The 22,863-nt window shown below is 41.1% G+C and overlaps 1 protein-coding gene across 1 annotated transcript in view; it reads left to right on the plus strand.

Annotated features, from left to right (window-relative positions):
• Window positions 1-22,305, plus strand: part of stmn2b (stathmin 2b) — a 56,392-nt gene extending 34,087 nt beyond the window's left edge. The window contains exons 2-5 of the mRNA XM_087985811.1: window positions 12,377-12,472; window positions 12,963-13,141; window positions 18,096-18,287; window positions 21,479-22,305. Of these exons, the coding sequence (XP_087841937.1) occupies window positions 12,377-12,472; window positions 12,963-13,141; window positions 18,096-18,287; window positions 21,479-21,538 (527 nt within the window). The 3' untranslated portion in view covers window positions 21,539-22,305. The remainder of the gene's footprint in view (window positions 1-12,376; window positions 12,473-12,962; window positions 13,142-18,095; window positions 18,288-21,478) is intronic.
• Window positions 22,306-22,863: the final 558 nt, after the last annotated feature.

Genomic DNA, 22,863 nt, shown 5'->3' on the forward strand with positions numbered 1-22,863 from the left:
TTTATTAGACGAGGCGAAGACCCAGTTACTGTTTTAAGTAGTGCTGTTAAACTGGTGGTGGATGATCATTGTCCACCACACTTTTATATCTGCATCCTTTGACATTAGGGAGCAGAGACAAGGGCTACAGACAGAGTGAAATAAAGTATAGTCTCATTAGAGATGCAGACATCAAAGATGAAGATAAAGGCGTAGTTGAGAAGATCAATTGCTGCAGAAATGTTTGCAGAATCGAGAGCTAAAGGCTGGACTTCTAACATTTTGAAAGTAGACAGGTCATTCTGCTATAACGCGCGTTTAGTCAACGCGAATTGGCTTTAACACGATTGACTAATAGAGAATGCTGTTTCTAAAGTGCAAGCTTTTAAAACGTGTGTTGGCTATAGCATGATTACATCGCCAACACTTAAAAACTGCGCAATAAAAATAGCATTTTATATAGCATAGGGTCACAAGAATGCAACCATCGCATTATAGAAGAACTACCTGTAGCTGTAAATGAGTTGGAAGATAGTCTTTTTTTCCCAGAAACAAACACAGAAGGAAGTATGGTTGGGACATGGAAGGGAAATGTGTGGAGATGATAAATTGAGGAAGTGTCCAGGAATAACCTTATGTCTAATCGAAATTTATATGGAGTGGGAGATTTAAAGATGAAACAAGGATAGCAAACTCAGAGGACAGAAGGAAAAATGAGTTCAGGGGGAGGTTGAATCCTTCAGAGACTTGAAGGAGAAAAGCAGCAAAGGTATCTCAATCATAACATTTTTATAGGGTCAGGGGTCAGAACGACCATTTAGAAAGGAGGTGAGAGGGATGAAATAGAATGAGAGTCTCCTCCATTGAGAATATCACAGATGAGTAGAGTCTTAATCAAAGCTTTGAACTGATGATGAGCACCACAGTGCTGCTGTGACAGACTTAATGGGGCAAGTGATAAAAGATGGGGAGTCCCAGGTGGGGAGGCTTCAGTCAGTGGCAAGGATTTCCATTAAGGTCATAATGCCAGTGCAGTCATCCAAAGGTTATAGGTGGCAAGGGCATTGGTCACAAAACAATGGCCATGATGGAGGGACATATATTAGACAGGTAGTGAGAGCTAATTTACTGATAGAGTCCTCAGGCTTGGTGATAGGAAGGTGAAGTCAACAGGAATAGGTTTGGAAGGTTGGTCCCTGCAGGTACACTGTTTTACCATCTGTTCCAATCTAGGGTCTGCCCGTTCAGTCTTTGTAATGGGGGCTGAGGGGTTGACAGGTTTCTCAATGTTCTCCAGAAGTTCTCGCTTTCTCTTGACCTCTCTTCTTGTAAAACTTCCCTTGAATGGTCACCACACTTTTACATTTGAATTGCACGATATTTTCCTCATGTATCAGTTCTATTAATCCTAACTCTCCCTGAGTTGTAATAACTTTTGTAAGAGGACTGAGACAGGAAAATCTCACACTTTTAGTATTTGAGGTTTAGGTTAAACAAATCAGTGCCTTTGAACATGGAGAGAATCAAGGGGTATTTGCATACAGGCGTGAATGTGGAGTTGTGGTGCAAGATCAGCCAAGATTTTAATGAATAGTGGAGCTTGGTTGATAGATTATATGGTTCATTCCTGCTACTACTTCAGATGCTCTTAACCCGTGCAAGTCAAATTAGAATCGATTTACAACTGAAGTTGAAAGTTGCTCCTCTCTCTCTCAAATGGCTAACGTTTAAATGATAACTTGTTGAAAAGGGCTGACTTTAACGTACCATGTAATTTTGTGCAGTGGGCAACTAATGACACAGTAAGGAAAACCTTCTTGATTTCTAACATGACTGTGTTTTGATCAAGAACACAATTTAATAACCAGCGTCATGCCACTAGCAGATGAGCCAACCAGTTAGAGAGGGAGGGCACATCCATACTGTCAAAGGAAGGTTTCTGATGGGAGGGATAGATTGGAAGCTTTTTGAAGCTGAAATGACTGTAGCGGTGGCCAGGAGACCTGGGAAAACTGCTCCCTGGGACTCATTTTAACCTAGAGCTCCTCCAGAGAGAAACAAACATCTGCAGATGCTGGAATCCAAAGCAGACAAACAGGAGGCTGGGAGAACACAGCAAGCCAGGCAGCATCAGGAGGTGGAGAAGTCAACATTTCGACTATGACCCTTCTTCAATATGTCAGGATAAGAGAGAGAGGCTGTAGTGAGATGCGCTTACTAAGATGGTTGGAACGGAACCATCTCTCCAACCAAGCAGCCATGGTTGGAATAACTAAGGCAGTCAAAAGCCGAGGTCAGCCAGTCAGGACTCTATTATTATCTCCCCATACAAAGCTTATGGGTGGAATCTTCCCAGGCCCTGAACAAAGTGACTGTGGCAAGACATTTGGGAAAATTCCATGAGAAGTCAAGCAAGGCTTTTCTTGATAGCAGGCCAAGAATGTTGCATTTTCCAATTAAATTTCAGATATCAAGTCATGATTTGCATTCCTGAGCAACAAGAGGCCTACAAGCAGGTATCTATCATTCATTATTACCCTCATTATCTGTTAATCTGGTCTCATTAACCTGCAGTCAACCATTCTACCACCCCTGAACATTAACCAGATGCTGAAAATTCCCAACATGAAAGTCTGAGCGGTTACCTGGTAACTCCAGCTCACCACTTCATCCTCCAGATCTCCATCATGCACACCCAGCACCAATAACTCAGGGCACACTACATGGGCAGTTACTGCATGCATCCCCAGATTCAAAGACACTGGCATCCAACACATGACAGCCTCTCTGCACCGTTGTGGCATATCTCCAACACATCGACAATCAACTTCTGTACTTTGGAGCATGCCAACACCTCCCACTGTAATGCTGTTGCAAGGATACTTTGTCCACAGGGACAGGCACTCAGCTGGAGCAGGCTGCATCTCCAGGCTACACACTCACTCTTTTTGCGCTCAGTCATTTTGAGCCCACCTGGATATTCACAGCATCCTCGGCTTATTTTGCCTCACCATGACTTTTTACTTTGCTGAGCGCAACCGCCGACAGTCCTTCTGTTTTGCCTTGTCTGTTAACACAGGCACAAAGCCAGGCATGGTTGTCAGCAGCGGTCAGTCAGAGGGGTGGACATGTTGCTGTATGGCACTGTGCTACAGCAAATACATATCTGTGCCATATGCCAACAAACAACAACAAACAACACTTCAATTAAATGGCCGTGTCTCAGAATCAAGTCAACGGAGATGCCTTTCAGTCACGGAGTCGTGGCAACTCCAATATCAGTGCAGGGGGTTGGACACAGTCAATCAGTCACTCAGTGGTAGTCAGGGTCAGGATTGTCTCCTTACGGTGCCAAGGAGCCAAATGTCGAATGACCCATCACCCGTCTTGGCTTTCCCTGTCCTGTTCTGGGCTATTTTGATTGAATGAGATGGAAGTAAGTGGCACAGTAGTTGGTGCTGGTTCAGCTGGTGGAAACGTAATTAGGTATTCTGACTGAGTGGGCAGCACAGACGACATGCATGGTTAGTGGTGAGGGAAGGTTGGTTGGGTAAGAGCGAGTGAGGGTGGATATTGCATGTAATAATGAGAGTGGTAGTGCTTGAGCCTTTTTGGAAGGTGGGGGCAGTAGCAGAGATAGAGTGAGTGTGTGGTAACAGTGACACTGGTCGCACTTATCCTGGCAGAGCAGAGAAGGTCAATGACCTCCTCCCTGCATTGCTGAGCATTCCTCCAACTAGCAAGCTCAGAGCAGGCTGGCAGAGTCTGCTAGCATGGCCTGTGTTGAATCAGAGAATCCCTACAGTGTGGAAACAGGCCTTTTGGCTCAACAAGTCCAGACAGACCCACCGAAGAGTATCCCATCCAAACCCATTGCCTTATCCTATTAATTCTCCTGACTAATACACCTAACCTACACAACCCTGAATACTATGGGCAATTTAGCGTGGCCAATTCACCTGATCTGCATATCTTTGGATTGTGGGAGGAAACTGGAGCACCTGGAGGAAACCGTAGACATGGGGAGAATGTGCAAACTCCACACAGACAGTCACTCGAGGCTGGATTCAAACCCAGATCCCTGGCGCTGTGAGGCAGCAGTGCCAACCATTGAGCCTCTGTGCCACCCGTTTACTGGTCCTGAGAGAAGAGAACAGCCCTCCTCTGTACCAGCCTGGCCATCAGGACCACCAGCCTCCTGATTGCAAAGTGAGGCACTAATTTCTCCTTCTTTGCCATTTCTGGGTGTAATGTCATAAACCATCTCGAGCCGCTTCATATTGACAGCTCTTAACTGGGTGCACAATGGCCAATGCTGGGGATCCCAGTGTGTCCCAGGATAGCCCAGCAATGATGAGGCTTCTGGCTGTGGTGAACTGGGCTAGCGTGGGATGAGAGGGGCACTATAGAAGCATTGTCGGTACTTAATGAGGTGAGTTTGGGATGAGAACACTTGTTGGATGTCATGGAAAGAAATCTGCCATGAAACTTGACAAGCTGTCACTGACCCAAAACTATGGGAAGATTCAGCCCAATATTTGTCAAAGCATAAGCCCAAAACATTAGCCAAGTACCAGTGCATTAGGTAATGAGGACAAGAGAAAAAACTTGTTTCAAAGCTACATGGAGAATTTGTTCACCCTAATTGTTAACTGTTAAGAGTATTGATAAAAGATACAGGAATGATTGGCAACAATGATGAGATTAATGTAAGAAGGTGATCAGAATTGTTAAATCTGTGGCATAGGACACCCTTTGTCCTGTTTGTAAATCTTCCATTTGTGTTTAACTTTCACAAAGTAGTTGCCATGGATCCAGAGGTATTGGATAAAGAAATGCTTACACCCTACACTTTATTTTTCTTGACTTTAAGAATTAATCTCTCTGTAATAACATATAAGATATTAATATGTAGGTATAGAATAAGCCATTCGGCCCATTGAATCTGCTCTATCCATGTTGGTACATTTCTCAAATCCATTCTCCAGTCTTCAAACCCATTCTTGATCCCCTTACTAATCAAGACGGTCTTAAATACAGTCAATGACTTTACTTCCACAGCCCTCTGCAGTAGAGTCCCACGGATTCACCACCTGTTAGCTGAACAGACTCCTCCTCATTTCAGTTCCAAAGGGTAATCCCTTCACTCTGAGGCTGTGCCCTCAGATCTTAGTCTCTCCTACTTGTGGAAACATCATCTTCACATCCACTCTATCCAGGGTTGTAATTTTCCATAAGTTTCAATCAGATCCCAGTTTCAATCAGATCCTACCTCATCCTTCTAAACTTAATCAAATACAGACCCAGAGTCCTTCACTGCTTCTCATGTGGCATTCCCTTCATCCCTGAGATCATTCCTGGAAAGCTTACTTACAGGGCCCAAAACAGTTCACAAAATTCCAAGTGCAGTCTGACCAGAGCCATACACAATCTCAGCAGTACATCCCTGCTTTTGTATTCTAGTCCTCTTGAGATGAATGCTAATATTGCATTTGCCTTCCTAACTGCCAACTGAACCTGTATGTTAACCATAAGAGAATCTTGAACTAGTACTCCGAAGTCCCTTTGTGCTTCAGATATACTATGGATAATGAATTTATTACAGACAAATAATGAATAAATGGATAGAGCAGGAATTTGGAGCACAGAAAACCATATGGTTGATGATGGAGGTGAATTTTCTAATGACGAGTTCAGAGATATCTGTGAAAGCAAATATATCATTGTCAGAGTACAGCAGCTGAGAGTTTTTTTAGCAATACACTTTGTGAATGGGCTCATGCTGTGATTGTTGAAATGATGCCAAAACTTTTGGCTTATCGACTCGACTGTAAGTTGACAACAGCTCTGACACAGCACAGACTTTTCATATCTTCATTCATAACTAGCTTTCCTGTCTACCTTTGTATCATCAGCAAACGTGGCTACGATATATTCAGTCCCTTCAGAACTGATCTCTATGGCACTCCACTAGTTACAATTTACCAACCTAAAATTACCTTTTTATCCCAACTCTCTCTTTCCTGTATATTAGACAATCTTCTATTTATGCTAATATATAATATTTATATAGGTATAGTTTATGCAGTAACTTTTTATGAGATAATTTCTGAAAATCCAATGCACTATGTTTATTATTTCCCCTTTACCCACTCTGCCAATAAATCCCTGACCAATCAACACCGTCTCCTCATGCTGTATAAATTGGTTCCATTTCTTTCAGGTCTGTCCCTTTGCCTTAGATAAAAATTTGCTAACTGTGCACCAATTTAAAGTTTAGTTGTAGTTATGCATTGAGGAGTAATCAAGCACTCATTCATGTCCCTGTGAATAGGATCAAACTGAAACAGTTTGGATTTGGAAATATATGTTTGTAATGTGTCAGTGTAAATCTAGGGGTTGGTTAGTTCAGTTGGCTGGACAGCTAGAGAATGACACCAAGAACATGCGTTCAATTCCCAGGTAAGCTGAGGTTACGAGGAAGGAACTTCCCTACTCAACCATTTCCTTTGCCTAGGCATGGTGACCCTCATGTTAAAACATCACCAGTTATAACTCAGAGAGTCATAGAGATGTATAGCATGGAAACAGACCCTTCGGTCCTATTTGTCCATGCTGACTAGATGTCCTAACCCAATCTAATCCCACCTGCCAGCACTTGGCCCATATCCCTCCAAATGCTTCTTATTTATATACCCATCCAGATGCCTTTTAAATGTTGCAATTGTACCAGCCTCCACCACTTCCTCTGGCAGTTCATTCCATATACATGCACCACCCTCTGTATGAAAAAGTTGTCCCTTAGGTCCCTTTTATGTCTTTCCGCTCTCACCCTAAACCTATGCCCTCAAGTTCTGGACTCCCTCAGTCCAGGGAAAAGATCTTGTCTATTTATCCTATCCAAGCCCCTCATGATTTTATAAACCTCCAAAAAACCTCTGAGGCTCCAGGGAAAACAGCCCCACCCTATTCAGGCTCTCCTTATTGCCCAAATCCTCTAATCCTGGCAACATCCTTATAAATCTTTTCTGAACCCTTTCAAGTTTCACAACATCCATCCGATAGGAAGCAGACCAGAATTGCACGGAATAATTCAAAAGTGGCCTAACCAATGTTCTGTCAAGTCCGATGTCCTTCCAACATGACCTCCCAATTCAATGTTCTGACCAATAAAGGAAAGCATACCAAACACCTTCTTCACTATCCTATCTACCTGTGACTCTACTTTCAAGGAACTATGAACCTGCACTGCAAGGTCTCTTTGTTCAGTAACACTCCACAGGACCTTACCATTAAGCGTATAAGTCATGCTCTGATTTGCTTTTCCAAAATACAGCACTTCACATTCATCTAAGTTAAACTCTATCTGCCACTTCTCAGTCCATTGGCCCATCTGATACCATTGCACTCTGAGGTAACCTTCTTTGTGGCCCATTACACCTCCAATTTTGTTTTTATCAGCAATCTTACTAACTATATCTCCTATGTTCACATCCAAATAATTTATGTAAATGATGAAAAACAGTGGATCTAGCACCGATCCTTATGGCACATATTTGGTCACAGGCCTCTAGTCTGAAAAGCAACCCTCCACCACCACCCTCTGTCTTCTACCTGTGAGCCAGTTCTGTATCTGAATGGCTAGTTCTCCCTGTATTCCATGAGATCTAACCTTGCTAATCAGTCTCCCATGGGGAACCTTGCTGAATGCCTTACTGAAGTCTACATAGATCACGTCTACCACTCTGCCTCTTTGTAGCTTCTTTTAAAAACTCAATCAAATTTATGAGACATGATTTCCCCACACACAAAGCCATGTTGACAATCCCTAATTAGTTCTTACCTTTCTAATACATGTAAATCCTGTCCCTCAGGATTCCCTCCAATAATTTGCCCACCATGAAAACTTTTCTGATTCAGTATGTGGATATACCTACTAGAGAAGTTGCAAAACCTGACCTACTCTTGGGAAATAAGGCAGGGCAGGTGTCTGAGGTGTCAGTGGGGGAACGCTTTGGGGCCAGCGACCATAATTCTATTAGTTTTAAAATAGTAATGAAAAAGGGTAGATCGGATCTAAAAATTGAAGTTCTAAAGTGGAGGGAGGCTAATTTTGATGGCATTAGGCAAGAACTTTCAAAAGTTGATTGGGAGCAGATATTCCCAGGTGAAGGGACAGCTGGAAAATGGGAAGCCTTCAAAAATTATATAACAAGAGTCCAGACATAATATATTCTTGTTAGGGTGAAAGGAAAGGCTGGTAGATGTAGAGAAACCTGGATGACTAGAGAAATTGAGATTTTGGTTAAGAAAAAGAAGGAAGCATATGTAAGGTATAGACTGGAGAGATCGAATGAATCCTTAGAAGAGTCATAAGGCAGTAGGAGTATACTTAAGAGGGAAATCAGGAGGGCAAAAAGGGTTAAGGAGAATCCAAAGGGATTTTATAAACACACTAAGGACAAAAGGGTAACTAGGGAGAGAATAGGGTCCCTCAAAGATCAACAAGGCAGCCTTTGTGTGGAGCTGCAGGAGATGGGGAGATACTAATCGGGTATTTTGCATCAGTGTTTACTGTGGAGAAGGGCATGGAAGATATAGAATATGGGGAAATAGATGGTGACATTTCCAAAATTGTCTATACTACAAAGGAGGAGGTGTTGGATATCTTGAAATACATAAAAGTGGATAAATCCCAGGACCTGATCAGGTGCACCCTCGAACTCTGTAGGAAGCTAGAGAAGTGATTGCTGGGCCTCTTGCTGACATATTTGTATCATCGATAGTCACAGGTGAGGTGCCGGAAGACCGGAGATTTGCTAAAATGGTGTTATTATTTCATAAAGATAATAAGGATAAGCCAGGGCACTATAGACCAGTGAGACTGACATCGGTGGTGGGCCAGTTGTTGGAGGGAATTTACCTTATTGTAAATCAAAGTTTGTTAGAATGCAAGGATTAAGTGCCCATCCTATTTTTACCTACACAGTTCTCAGAAATAGCTCAGCAATCGTGACTGTCTCAGCACACAATAATCCTGTAACAGACTATCCTTAATATCTGGGAAAAACTGAGCACTGGAGATCAGAGTCGAAGAGTGCGGTGCTGGAAATGCACAGCAGGTCAGGCAGCAACCGAGGAGCAGGAGAATTGACATTTCAGGCATCATCCCTTCATCGGAATTGTCGATTCTCCTGCTCCTCGGATGCCCCTGAACAGCTATTCTTAGTATCTGTCTTATCTGACAAAGTACTTAAATAAAACATATTAAGTTTTACTCCAAGTTGTAGGGTTTACGTAGCATTTCCAAAGTTCAGTACAATTTTAAGTAAGGGTAAAATTTGTTACTTGAGTTTGTACACTGATGAAATTCACATGCAAGTTCACATAGTATGTCCTTCTGGGCTTGTTATTGAGACTGATCTTATACCTTAGAATCCCTACAGCATGGAAAGAGGCTATTCAGCCCATTGAGTCCACACCATCCCTCTGAAAAGCATTCCATCCAGGCCAAAATCCCCACACCATCCCCATAATCCTGCATTTAGCCTGGCTAATCCACTTAACCTCATCATCCCAGGGCAATTTAACATTCCTAATGAAGGGCTTATGCCTGAAATGTCGACTTTCCTGCTCCTCAGATGCTGCCTGACCTGCCTTGCTTTTCCAGCACCACATTTTTCAACTACGACAATATAGTTGGCCAATTCACCCGACATGCACATCTTTGGACTGTTGGAGGAAACCACAGCACCCAGAGGAGATCCACAGAGACACACTGGGGACATGCAAATTCCACACAGAGAGTGGCCCAAGGCTGGAATCAAACCTAGGTCCATGGCATTGTGAGGCAGCAGGTCTAACCGCTGAGCCACCATGCCAGCCCACAAAACATCTTAAAAACCTCCAAAGAAATGGTCAGGAAAGTAAAACAGTCTCTCTGAACCGTTAGAAACATTGGGTGACATAGAGCACAATTAAACTAGGTTGTGTTTAAACATAGATCAAATTAGAATTTCAGAAACTTGTGGGATCAAGGGATACACAAGTGAACCTTATGAAGGAGAAAATGAAAACACTGCATGTAAAGCAATACTAAGAAGAGAACCTAAACTGGCTGACTATGGACAAATCAAAATTAACCAGTAAGAAAAGGGACAAATAAATTGCAAGAATTAAGTATTTTTCAACCCACTAATGCACATTAAAATAACTTTCAACCAATGTACAACACTGTGAAAAAGAACTACTGGAAGCTAAATTCATTAGCAGTGGCAAATATTTATCAGTGCAGCACTGGATGATGAAGCTAAATTACTAAATGTAGAATTAAACCTTTCTTTTTAAGCGCAGACTATCAATGGAACACAGCTCCATATAAACTTTAGGTTAGAAACAGAGAGACAATACTCCTGCAAAACATTTGTATTATCAGCTTTCCAATAGATTACCACCAGAACCCAAGAAAGCTTCACAACATGGCATGGTGGCTCAGTGGTTAGTAATGCTGCCTCATACTGCTGGGGGACCTGGGCTCGACTCCCACCTCAGGTGACTGTCTGTGTGGTGTTTGTACATTCTCCCTGTATCTGTGTGGGTTTCCTCCAGGTGCTCCGGTTTCCTCCCACAGTCCAAAGATGTGCAGGTTAGATGAAATGGCCATGCTAAGTAGCCCATAATGTTCAGGGATGTGTAGGTCAGGTGCATTAGTCAGGGGTAAATATAGAGTAACAGGGTAGGGGAATGGGTCTGAGTGGGATACTCTTCGGAGGGTCAGTGTGGACTTGGGCCAAATGACCTATTTCCACACTGAAGGGATTCTATCAACATAAAATAATTGCAATAATTAGATGACATCACAAGCATTTCTCTTCAAAGGTACAATATTCACATTGCATTGTTTTCTAAAGTGTGATTTAGCTTCAAAACAACAAATGCTAGAGATCACAGTGGGTCAGACAGCATCCATGGAGAAAGAGCAAGCTAACGTTACGAGTCTAGATGACTCTTCACCAGAGCTGAAGTGAAATGTAAAGGGGACAGCAGTTATGCTATAATGGGTGGATGGGGCGGGGGGTGCTGATTGGGGTGGAGGGGGGAGTTGGGGTGCAGAAGTGCTGTCAGAGAAAAGATATGGATAGTTCAGATTAAGTGATCACAATGTGAGAATGGCAGAACAATGGTGCGTCTAACTGCCAGATTGGAAAGAGAAGACTATCTCCCCTGCCCCAGTGGGAAATGTCGTCTCTTTCCAGTCTGGCAGGAGAGACGCACCATTGTTCTGCCATTCTCACATTGTGATCACTTAATCTGAACTATCCACATCTTTTCTCCATCAGCATCCTGCACCCCATTACTGCCACAACAACCCCCCTACACCCCACCTCCCCCTGCCCTGACCATGGCATAAATGCTGCCCCCTCCACACTTCACATCAGCTCTGATGAAGAGTTATCCAAACTCGAAACGTTAGCTTACTCTCTCTCCATGGATGCTGTCAGACCTGCTGTGATCTCCAGCATTTGTTGTTTTCAGTGCAGATTCAAGCATTTGCAGTAATTTGCTCCTACATTGCGATTTATTTTGAATGGTTCCTCAATGAATTTCAGTAAAATATTTACTCAGGATGTGTGAGAGCACAAGGAGAGGGTTTGCATATCCATTAAAAGTGGAATCTATCTCCGAGAGATGATGTAACAGTGGTCATTGCAATATTTGTTTACTTTATTGAAGCTCCCACCTGTCAGCACCATCTGTCCTCAGTCCCAGAGATCCAGCAGAATGAGCTTTGATTCCTTGCTTTCATTCTGCAATGCTTTTGAGCTAATGTATGTAGCTCTGGAGCATAGATCCCATAACTTTAATTTCAAACGTGATCTCCATCAATATTTAAACTGAGTATGAAAAGGTTGAGGAATGGCTGGACCATATTGTAGTCCCGTGATGTGCTATTGCCATAGAAAGGTGACAATAGCCAGTCAGCTTGTTTTCCTACAATTGAATGGGGGATGTTGGGAAAAGAGTTGCCCCTCGTTAAGCAATATTGCTTTTGGGGACTGCTCTCCATCTGACTTACAAGTTTTGCATTTCTTTCTGATATTATTGATTATAAATTAATAATTTCAATTAAAATATTCTGCATTTTCAAAAAAAAGCTTAGGTATGAGATAGTTCCCTAAATGGAATAAAATCCCACTTTCAAATGATAAACAAATTCTTACCCATTCAGGTCCAAGGCTGTTATTATGGTTATAGATGCTCCCCGATGAACAATTTTGTCTTAGTCTGCCCTTCCCATTGAGTTCCATTGTGTCTAATCTGCAGTTTTGTCAGCCTTCTGTATAACATTGTGTAAAGAGAGTGAAAATTAATCCTTTTTGCTTTTGATTTATTGCAGCATACAAGGAGAAAATGAAGGAGCTCTCCATGCTATCTCTGATATGTTCCTGCTTCTATTCTGAACCACATGCTGCCACGTTCTATAACTATGATGGTGAGCTATTCTTCTTTATCTGAACTCACAGACTAACAGGAAGCAGTTACTCTTAACAATCTTAAAGAGGTGATAGAGTTAATTAAAATAATGGATGTGTTTTATTTAGCTAATCGTCGTTCAGATGAATTTTTTTAAAAATTAGTTTTGATCTGCAAATTAATTTGCTCTAAAGACGTAATAATTTCATATAGGTAACATCCCTAAAATAAAAGCACTTCCTCTTTTCTATATAGTAATGCATAAAGCCTGAAAAATGTTACCAAGTGGGATAACTATGAGTACTAAATGCAACAAAAACTGTTTAAGAGCAACTTGTGCTTACCAGGAAAAAGCAAGGAATAGATTAAAGTTTTTCTCAGTTCAGATTTAGTTCCTCATTATTCATTCTAACTATGCAGAGCCACAAAGGCCTATTTTTCTGACTGTTCCCAATTGATGCCATGGTTTGTAAAATGCATGTGTTTGTATTACATCAAATATCCTTCAGACATGCAAGTTAAACAAATCAACAAGCGAGCCTCGGGTCAGTCCTTTGAGGTGATCTTGAAGCCACCTTCACCAGAAGCAGTGCCAGCACTGGATCGCCCTCTGTCACCTCCAAAGAAAAAAGATCTTTCTTTGGATGAGATCCAGAAGAAGCTTGAGGCTGCTGAAGACAGGAGGAAGGTAAAAATATTTCTTTGGGTCATAGCCAATATAATTCAACCTGAAAAATAAATAACAGATCTGCATTGATGACCGGTAGTTGGCTCTTTGAATTTACTCATGGGACATTTAACTTTTATCCCTGGTCTGTGAAAAAATTGTTAATCGCAGCCAAGTTAGCAATAGAAATATTAGATTTGACTTATATGTGTATATGGTCTGCCCCATGATTCAGTTCATCAATACTCATTACTCAGATTCTAACATGGGCATTTGTGGGAAGATCTGAGCAGCCATCAGAAACTTGAAACTGTCTGTTAATTGACAAAATGTCTTTAGGAGAATTTATTAAACACACGTTCACAGTTAACTCAAATTTATGGAATTATTTAATACTGTACCTTAGCAATATCAGCAATGCTAAGAACTATCAGCCTCATATTTTCCATAAAGTCTACAGAATTAATTTAAAGTACATAGTTCAGGTATTGCATGATAAATTAGCACTGTACTGAGGCAAGAGCATGCATCTATCTCAGTTGATTGCTGCCTCCTGATTATAGTGATTGTCATTTCAATCTTCACTAAAAGATTTATACTCAATTCTATTCAGTACTGGAGGCTAAGTCAAAAGCACCTTCAAAACAACCTCGGGAAAAGACCCAAGTCTCAGAACATAGAGTTTTCAGCCATTCTAAGCTTGCTTATTACTTATGAATAATTCAGGCACATTCATCGTTGCATGTCTATGCTTATAATGAATTTAAGAGCAAAAATATGGATTTGGGTTTTGCATCAACATATGTGAATTTAAGTGAAAATATTCTTTATCATAATTCCAATGTTTTGACTGAAAGCTATGTATTATTGGACCATACATCACAAGTAATTGAATAAATGGAACATAAATTACATTAACGTTTGTTGCTGAAGGCACAGTAAAAATAACTGAATGTTACTGAAAAAAGAGAATTTTCCTGAAGCTTTCCATCTTGCATTCACCAGAGAGAGCTCAAGAATGCTTCATGAATGAACATAACTATACATACTACAGAAGAGAAGGTTGCAGGTTGGCTGGCAAGTCTTTCTCGACTTGCCTTCTGTGGAAAAATGTTGTGATCATTTGAAATCTAGCATTCTTGCCTTTAGCCTGATGAGTGCACAATGAAAAACTTTGTCAACATGACTGCATTTTCTAACATAAAAGCAAGATTGAGTCTCCACTACATGTAGTTGCCTCATAATTTGTTTTAATATTCAAAAAGAGATCATTATAGAATCCCTACAGTGTGGAAGCAGACCATTTGGCCCTTTGAGTTGATTAGGCAAAGGTGAGGACTGCAGATGCTGGAAACCAGAGTTTAGATCAGAGTGGTTCTGGAAAAGCACAGCAGGTCAGGCAGCATCCGAGGAGCAGGAAAATCGACGTTTTGGGCAAAAGCCCATAATCAGGAATAGAGACAGGAAACCTTCAGGGTGGAGAGATCCATTGAGTTGATGCCTATCTTCGAATGGAATACCACAGAGATCCATCCCTACCCTATGACGTTGCATTTACCCTGGCTAATCCACTTAACTTGCACATCCCTGGACACCATGGGCAATTTAGCATGGCCAATCCATCTAACCTGTACATCTTTGGACTGTGGGAGGAAACCGGAGCACCCAGAGGAAACACACACAGACACCGGGAGAATGTGCAAACTCCACACAGTCACCCAAGGGTGGAATCAAACCTGGGTAACCTGGCGCTGTGAGGCAGCAGTGCTAACCACTGTGCCATTGTGCCAGCCAAACTGTGATCAAATTTTCAAAATCAATAATATTTAATGCCAGATTACTGTTGATTAAATCATAAACCAAGGTTTTTTTGACAAGTCTATGGCAAAAACTTCAATGTAATCCATCAAGGATAATGCATTGCTATTGAAGCTAATATTCCATTTGCTTTCTACAGCAGGAATAAACTCATTACTCCAAACTCCATTGACTTCCATGAAAAACTCCCATGTAAAATCAGGCAAGGTAAAAAGACAAGCTTCAGACCTGAATTCTTCCTCCTCCCACTGGGCTGATTAGGTTAGCACTCCCCTTTAGATATCAGAATAAAACTGCTCAAATTGAATTAATTAATGCCAAATTGGGTATGATTCATGGGGTGTGTTTGTGTTCCTGGGAGTCAATGGTGTTGCTAGCCAAATTAATTTTTATTCATCTGTGTGCCTGGATAATGAACTCTACCTCATCAGGGAAACATTGCAAGCAATGTTAGTCTTGGGCTTCCTTTCTTGTATATCTTGTGTAATCAGAATTATAAAACATAGCAAAATTACCACATCCCTAGCCCAGGCAAGATGAGCCCAACTAATATCCTGACATCTTTGTAAACCTACACGCTTTTCAAGCATCTCTTGCTAATAAAAAAACCTAAAGGGCAGAGTCTTGATAGGGTGTTGGGGATCTCACCTGCTAGAGAGCTAGTGAGAGACCATTTGTGGGGGAGGTCTGCTGAGATGCAAATTTGCAAATGGATCTTCCCTTGGACTCAACACCCCAGGGCAGAAGTGCCAGCCAATCAGATGGGAGCAGTTCTTGTGTTCAGCAGCACTACAGAAGAGCCCATGACTAGTGCTAGAAGAATATACCCATAATGATAGGATCACAGAGAGAGCTAGCACAAAGGCAAGTGATGTGGGAGGTCACAGGATGAGTGGAGCAGGATTCTGAACATCTGTCTGATGTCCAATCACTTGATCAGGCACTGATTACCTTGCAGAAAAGGCTGGATTAACTCAACAGGTCTGACAGCTTACCACCTCTTTGAAAAGCCATATTGGTCTCCAAATGTTACCCCTGCTTCCAGGAGTACAGAGTTCCTCCAGCACTTTTATTCTCAGGAAATTCACGTGGTTAGTATTGTCCACTTGCTCAATCTATATGATAAAACAATGCACCAGAAGTCAAGTAGCATGAATAATACACCAGTCAAACATTAGGGCTTCATTACTCACTAGATTAGGTTCACAATGTTTTCCTTCTATTTTGGCACATTAGATAAGTACAAATTTAATTACTGCTTTTGTCATAATTAGCCTTCATGAATACTTGGAAACAGACTCAACCCTCGTTCATAATGTGACACTGCATCTATTATGCAAATGATTATGAAAAATTGATATCTTCACACAATGTAATAATTTGTCAGTCTGACTTTAAAGAACAAGTCTGAATTGTAGAAGGATAGCATGGGGATAAACTACCCTGCGCTGTAACATATACTGACTACAATACCCCTCACTGTAACATATGTTACTATAGCCCCCTTATGTGATACATTGTTAATACGAATGCAATGTCCCTCAAAGTGATTAATGGTTTATACGGATTCAATATTCACTCATTTGTAACACATGGTTTATGACAATATAGACCTCACTCATTGAGCTGGAAATTCAACTTTTCATAATACTGTTCTTACAAAATTTCCAACACCCCATGAAGATCAACTAATCTATTACATCAGCAGAGAAGCAAAACATTAGGTGTTCTGACTGACAATGTATCAATTCAACAACATTACTACTTGCATCAAGGGCCCTAAGTATCATTCTACATGGATTAGAAGAATAGATAGGAAACTATATTCCCATTACTCAATTCTGCTCAGTCAAGGACTATGTTTTTCCTATAACAGTACTGGAGGACAATGAAGTAAAAACTGGCCTATAGCTCCCCATTTTATCCCTGATGCTTTTTTAAGGGAAAGTCATATTTACTGGTGTAAATGTTGATTTCCTGAAGTTTCCATAGCTTATCAAAATGGACTGGAGAAACCCTGAGGAAATTCACCTCCAGTTTTATTTTGTATTTCCACTACCTTTTCATGCTCCATTACAAACTGCCCTATTATAGAGTTGTAGAGTCATAAAGCCCGGAAACAGACCCTTCAGTCCAACTCATCCATGCTAACTCGACATCCCAATTTGACCTTGTTCCATTTGTCAGCATTTGATCCATATCTCTCTAACCCCTTCCTATTTACATATCCATCCAGATGCCTTTTTTAATGTTGTAATTCTACCTACCTCATCATTTCCTCTGGCAACTCATTCCATACACACACCACCCTCTGCATGAAAAAGTTACCCCTCAAGTCCTTTTTAAATCTTTCCCATCTCATTTTAAAAATATGTATATTCTCTAGTTTTGGACTCCCCCACCATAAATAATCTTCTTATTTATCAGGCCCTTCACAGCATTTCCATTCAAATATTCTTGAATTTCACATTGACAACTGCTGTTTTAAACATTGCAAATTGTTGTTCTGTTTACCAGTTTTCCAACTATTTAATCTAGGCAAGGTTCTTATTTTTAAAATTCCATATAATTGGCTTTTACAAATCAAGTCTTTTGCTTTTTCTTTTCTCTATTCTCACAAAAAGTCTAGTTGTGGTCACTGCCAAAGATGGGATTAATGAGCTTGTTTTGTGTTTTTTTTTATTCATCATAAACCAGTGAAAAGGATTTCACCAGAACCTTACTGTAATATGCATGTAATTATGGGTGAATTTGAATCAGTTTATTTGCTGATGGATTTACTCAATCATACATTCCTGCTTGCTCGTGTATTTAAGAGAATAGTTCATCTAATTAGAATCCTTTTGCTTTTGTGCATGTCTGTAAAGAATGTGGCTTCACTTCTATGACAGTGTTTTATTTTAACTATTAATAGTTGCATTGTAATGAAATGAATGCCTTCTAATCTGTGTGCTTCTTCAAAAGCAAGCTCAGTTATCAGAAAACGCAATAAATCCAGTGAATCACACATTCATTTTGGTGTGATCATTTTAAAATGAGAGTAGAATTGAATCTTGATTATCCTATAGCTCTTGCAATGTTGATTTAATGATATGCACTCATAAACACACATTCAAACAAAGCTGTGATAATTTTGTATATACTCTGCTGTCTGCAGTCTCAGGAGGCCCAGATTCTTAAGCAGCTTGCAGAGAAGAGAGAGCATGAGCGAGAGGTCTTGCAAAAGGCCATGGAAGAGAATAATAACTTCAGCAGAACTGCAGAGGAGAAACTGATTATAAAGATGGAACTGAACAAGGAAAACCGCGAGGCTCATTTAGCTGCTCTTATGGAACGTCTCCGCGAGAGGGTAAATATTGAGCAGAGATTTCCTTATTGCCATCAGCATCTATACTCACACACACATACGTGTAGCAGAGTATGTCGACTGTCTGTTAATAAACCAATATGATTTTTCACCCCATTGTGATGGGCTGTACAATGGGTAGTCAATCCACACCCATGTTATCACTCAACTGATGCAGTTGAAAGTTATCTGTCTTGTCAAATTGTTGCTCATATCTAAACATAAATACTTCACAACAATTTTAAAAACCATTAACATCTTTGAACGACAGTAGATTCCCTCTAATGTCACTATCACCAATAGCATGTGCTTATAAATTTCAGGATGCTCTTCATTCCTTAGTGTGATCTCAAGAGATGGTCCACATTTAAACTTACCCAGCAATTTCCAAAATATAGTACCTTCCACATCACAGTCACTTTCTAGAAAAGTGGGGGCAAAGAGCAGGAAATGGTAAAGACTGAACAAAGCTACGGATGAAGAGGCACGTTTGGCAAAATGTTGAAGGTGGGAGCAGAGGAGATGTCTAATTTTGGAAACAACTGTTCAGGGCCATGGGGCAGAACATTTGTCTATCAAATTTGTTTATCAGTGAAAGAGCAAAAGAATGGATATTTGGGGGAACGTTTTGCAGTTAGAGGCATAAATCAGTGAGGGCTGAATTTTAGTGGGTGAACAGGTGTCTCTGCCATTATAAAATGCCATAGCAACCATTGTAAAGAGAAGGCCATCAAATAGAAAGGATGAACTGGTGAATGGGTGCTTGGGAAGGAGAGATGTTTGGAGGCCAGGCAGAGAGATACAAAGAGTGGGGAACACCTTTGACAGGTTATGCTTCCCAACGCACACAGGTCACCCCAAATTTCCTTTGCACCTTTTCAATAAAGTTATTTTAAAAATAGGCTTTGCACTTTTGGCCCTTTGTCCATGCCAATCACATTATGGCCTGAGCAACATAATGTTCAAATTGGGGAGGTGCTGGCCCAAATGGTATGATTGTTGAACTGTCAATCTAGTGACGCAGATAATGTCCTGGGGACCGAGGTTCACATCCAGCCATGGCAGGTAGTGGAATTTGAATTTGATTTTAAAAAAATCTGGAATTAAGAGTCTAATGATGGTGATGAATCCATTTATTGGGAAAAATCCATCTCCATATTTAGATTAGATTACTTACAGTGTGGAAACAGGCCCTGCGGCCCAACCATTCCACACCGACCCACCGAAGTGCAACCCACCCCCCCATTCCCCTACATTTACCCCTGCCCCTAACACTACGGGCTATTTAGCTTGGCCAATGCATCCATCCTGTACATTTTTGGACTGTGGGAGGAAGCCGGAGCACCCAGAGGAAACCCACGCAGACACGGGGAGAATGTGCAAACTCCAGTTAGTCATCTGAGGTGGGAGTTGAACCCAGGTCTATTGTGGTGTGAGGCTAGCCACTGTGCCACCCATCTGGTTCACTTTAGGGAAGGAAACTGCCATCCTTACCTGGTCTGGTCTACATGTGACTCCAGACCCACAGCAAAGTGGTTGACTCTTAACTGCCCTATGGGCAATTAGGGATAGACAATAAATGCTGGCCTAACCAGCAACGCCTTCATCTCATGAATAAATAAAGGAAAAAATTGGCTGGTTGATGCATTCAATTGCCTGTTAATTATTTTTTTTTTTCGTGGCTAGCAGGATACCTATTTCAGTATCTATCATGTTAAGGGAAGTGGATAAGGGGTGGGCAGGAAGGAGATGGACTAGGCTCTTTGCAAAGCCCCTAGGCTGTTTTCAGAGCAAACCTCAAAGGACAGCTACTGAGGTTGCTCAACAGCCGAACGCAAGATGTAGATGAGCAAAGTAGACTCTATGGATGTTTCACACTTTCATAATGACAGGCAGTACAGATCAGATCTAAAGATGTCATACCAGATGTTAACTATGTTTCTCTGTTCGCCGATACTCTCAGACCTGCTGAATTTTTCCAGCATTCTCTGTACTTGAACCAATATAGATGCCTCATTTGTGCATTGAAGCAGCTTCCTGGCTATTTGAAGTTCACAGGCTGCTAGAAATTGTATCAGGCAGCACTCAGTATTAATGGACTGGCCAAGAAATTCCTTGCTGCCACCCCCTCCCCCCATTTTGAGGTAAAAATGGGCATCCATTAGCTGAAAATTGACCACAGCACCATCTCTATTTTCAAAAAGATGAGAGTAACTTAAATGTACTAAATATCTTCCACATCACATTCACTTTCTAGAAAAGTGGGGGAAAAGAGCAGGAAATGGTAAAGGCTGATCAAAGTTGTGGATGAAGAGGCATGTTTTGGCAAAACGTTATAGGTGGAAGCAGCGGTGATGGCTAATTTTGGAAAGAACTGTTCAGGACCACGGCCCAGAGCATTTGTCTATCAGTGACAGAGCAAAAGAAAGGGTATTTGGAGAAACGTGTTGCACGTAGAGGCATAAATAAGTGAGGACTGAATTTTAGTGGGTGAACGGGTGGGAGAAGAGGGTGTATTTCTCTTAGAGATAACATTTAATTTGAGGAATAGTGTAAACTGACCAACAGTAGAGCAGCCCCCCACTCCCTCAATGAGACAATAACAGCAATGAAAATATGGATATCATGGATGGTACGTTTTACGCTATTGTTAAAAATCCCTTCTGTGATGAAACTTCACAGTAAAACAAACAAAACCTCTCTTACTGTGCCACCTACAGGTGTTTTGGATATTGCAGTTACACTGGGATTTCTCAGGAAGCGGGTCTAAATCAGAGTTCTCGATGCAATTTATATTAGAACATTGTGACCCATCTATTCTTTACAATATTTAATAGTTTTATAAATTAGCAATATTAACAATCCTACTGACCATACAATGATCAAACTTAAATGTTACTACATGTTTTAAATCTTCCATCGAGTTGGCTGAATTCATCATTCTTTGCTTCGGGTTATTTTTGTTTGACATCTTCTTTGCTTTATATTGTTTTTCTCTGTGTCTACTTAGAGATGGAACACTGTTTGCCTCTTATGATGAGGACAACAAAGAATGATGAAATGACTGCTGCCCTGAACTTTTCAATAGGGAGTGATCACATCACACCATTCCCACAGATTATTGGTGGCACAGCCAATCTCCATGAGACCACTGCAGTTCCAGATTTTGTAAATATGTTCCATTATCTTCACAGGAGAGGCATGCCACAGAAGTCCGCAGGAACAAGGAACTTCGGGAGGAGATCTCTGGTTGAGAGATGATGTCTAGTGTATTTCGCCATCCTGAACAAAGCCTTCCGCCCATATATTCTGGATAGTGATACATTAGTATGGGTGTCATGAGACATGGTTTAAAAAAAAAGTCAATAAGTCAATTAATATAACCAAACTTTTAGTTTAAAAAAAATACACAAAGGAAAGTGAACCAATCAATTTGCAAGATGATTTGCTTGATGTGGAAACACAATTTGGGTCTTGTTTTATAAATACCAACTTTTTGTTAACAATCATTCATTATACAAGTTGTTTCATATCTTACTACGTCCTGCAACAGGTTCTTTTATGTTGTCTTCTTTCACTGATTTAACATCACTCAATCTGTTCTTTGGAAGCTCTGTATTCATCAGTATAAAGGGAGAACCTGAGGAATATCAAGGTCAGATAGTCAATGGTGCTAGTGATTCCTGCGTACACGTCAACCCAGAACTTCCATGTTCTGTATTCCACAACACACGCTGGCCTTGACCCTTCACTCTAAAGCAACATGGTGTTTTTTTACTTTGTTCAAATCCCGTTGATCTGTGAGCAGGGCGTTGTACTGGTCTTTTTCGAGGGGGGGTGGGGGGTGGGGGGGTTGTGCCAAGTAAGGTCACTGAGAGCACCCAAGACCTAACAATTAGTTCCAGCTGTTAAAGTTATGACCTAAGAAGGTTGCTGCCTGTTTATTCTAATCTTCATTAGTGGTATTTTCATGTATGTCATTGTGAGCAAGCTGTGATAATAAAGAATGGAGTTCTGTGAACTGTAAAATGTACAGTCTGTTCATTGCCTTATTCTCCTCTGAACATGGCTGTTTTCAATGACAGATATTTCATCATTGAGAAGGAATCTGTTTTTTTCCTCAAAGTGCATCAGCAAGGCACTCCCTGATGGTTCACTAGAGCTGATCTGTACTCAACCTTAATTTGTCTGCCTTTGCTCCACATCACTTGAAGATCAATAATAGCTGTTTACAGAAGGAGTCAATGAGCTACCATATTCAGAGGTACCGTGGTTACTGATTTTTTTTTTCATTTATTTCATGAAATGTGAGTGACTTTGCTACCATTCCTAATGCACTTGTGAAGGTGCTAGTGAGCGGCGTTCAACCATTGCAGTCCATGGACGACTCTATGACTCCATGTGGTGCAGTGCTTGTAGAAAAGGAACTCTAGGATATTTGACTAGTGACAGTGAGGAAGAGCTGAAAATGTGTTGCTGGAAAAGTGCAGCAGGTCAGGCAGCATCCAAGGAGCAGGAGAATCGACGTTTCGGGCATGAGCCCTTCTTCAGGAATGAGGAAAGTGTGCCAAGCAGGCTA

Source organism: Chiloscyllium plagiosum, unplaced genomic scaffold (assembly GCF_037043375.1).
Source record: "Chiloscyllium plagiosum isolate Xiang-an unplaced genomic scaffold, Cpla_swu_hap1 HiC_scaffold_4, whole genome shotgun sequence".
NCBI lineage: Eukaryota > Metazoa > Chordata > Chondrichthyes > Orectolobiformes > Hemiscylliidae > Chiloscyllium > Chiloscyllium plagiosum.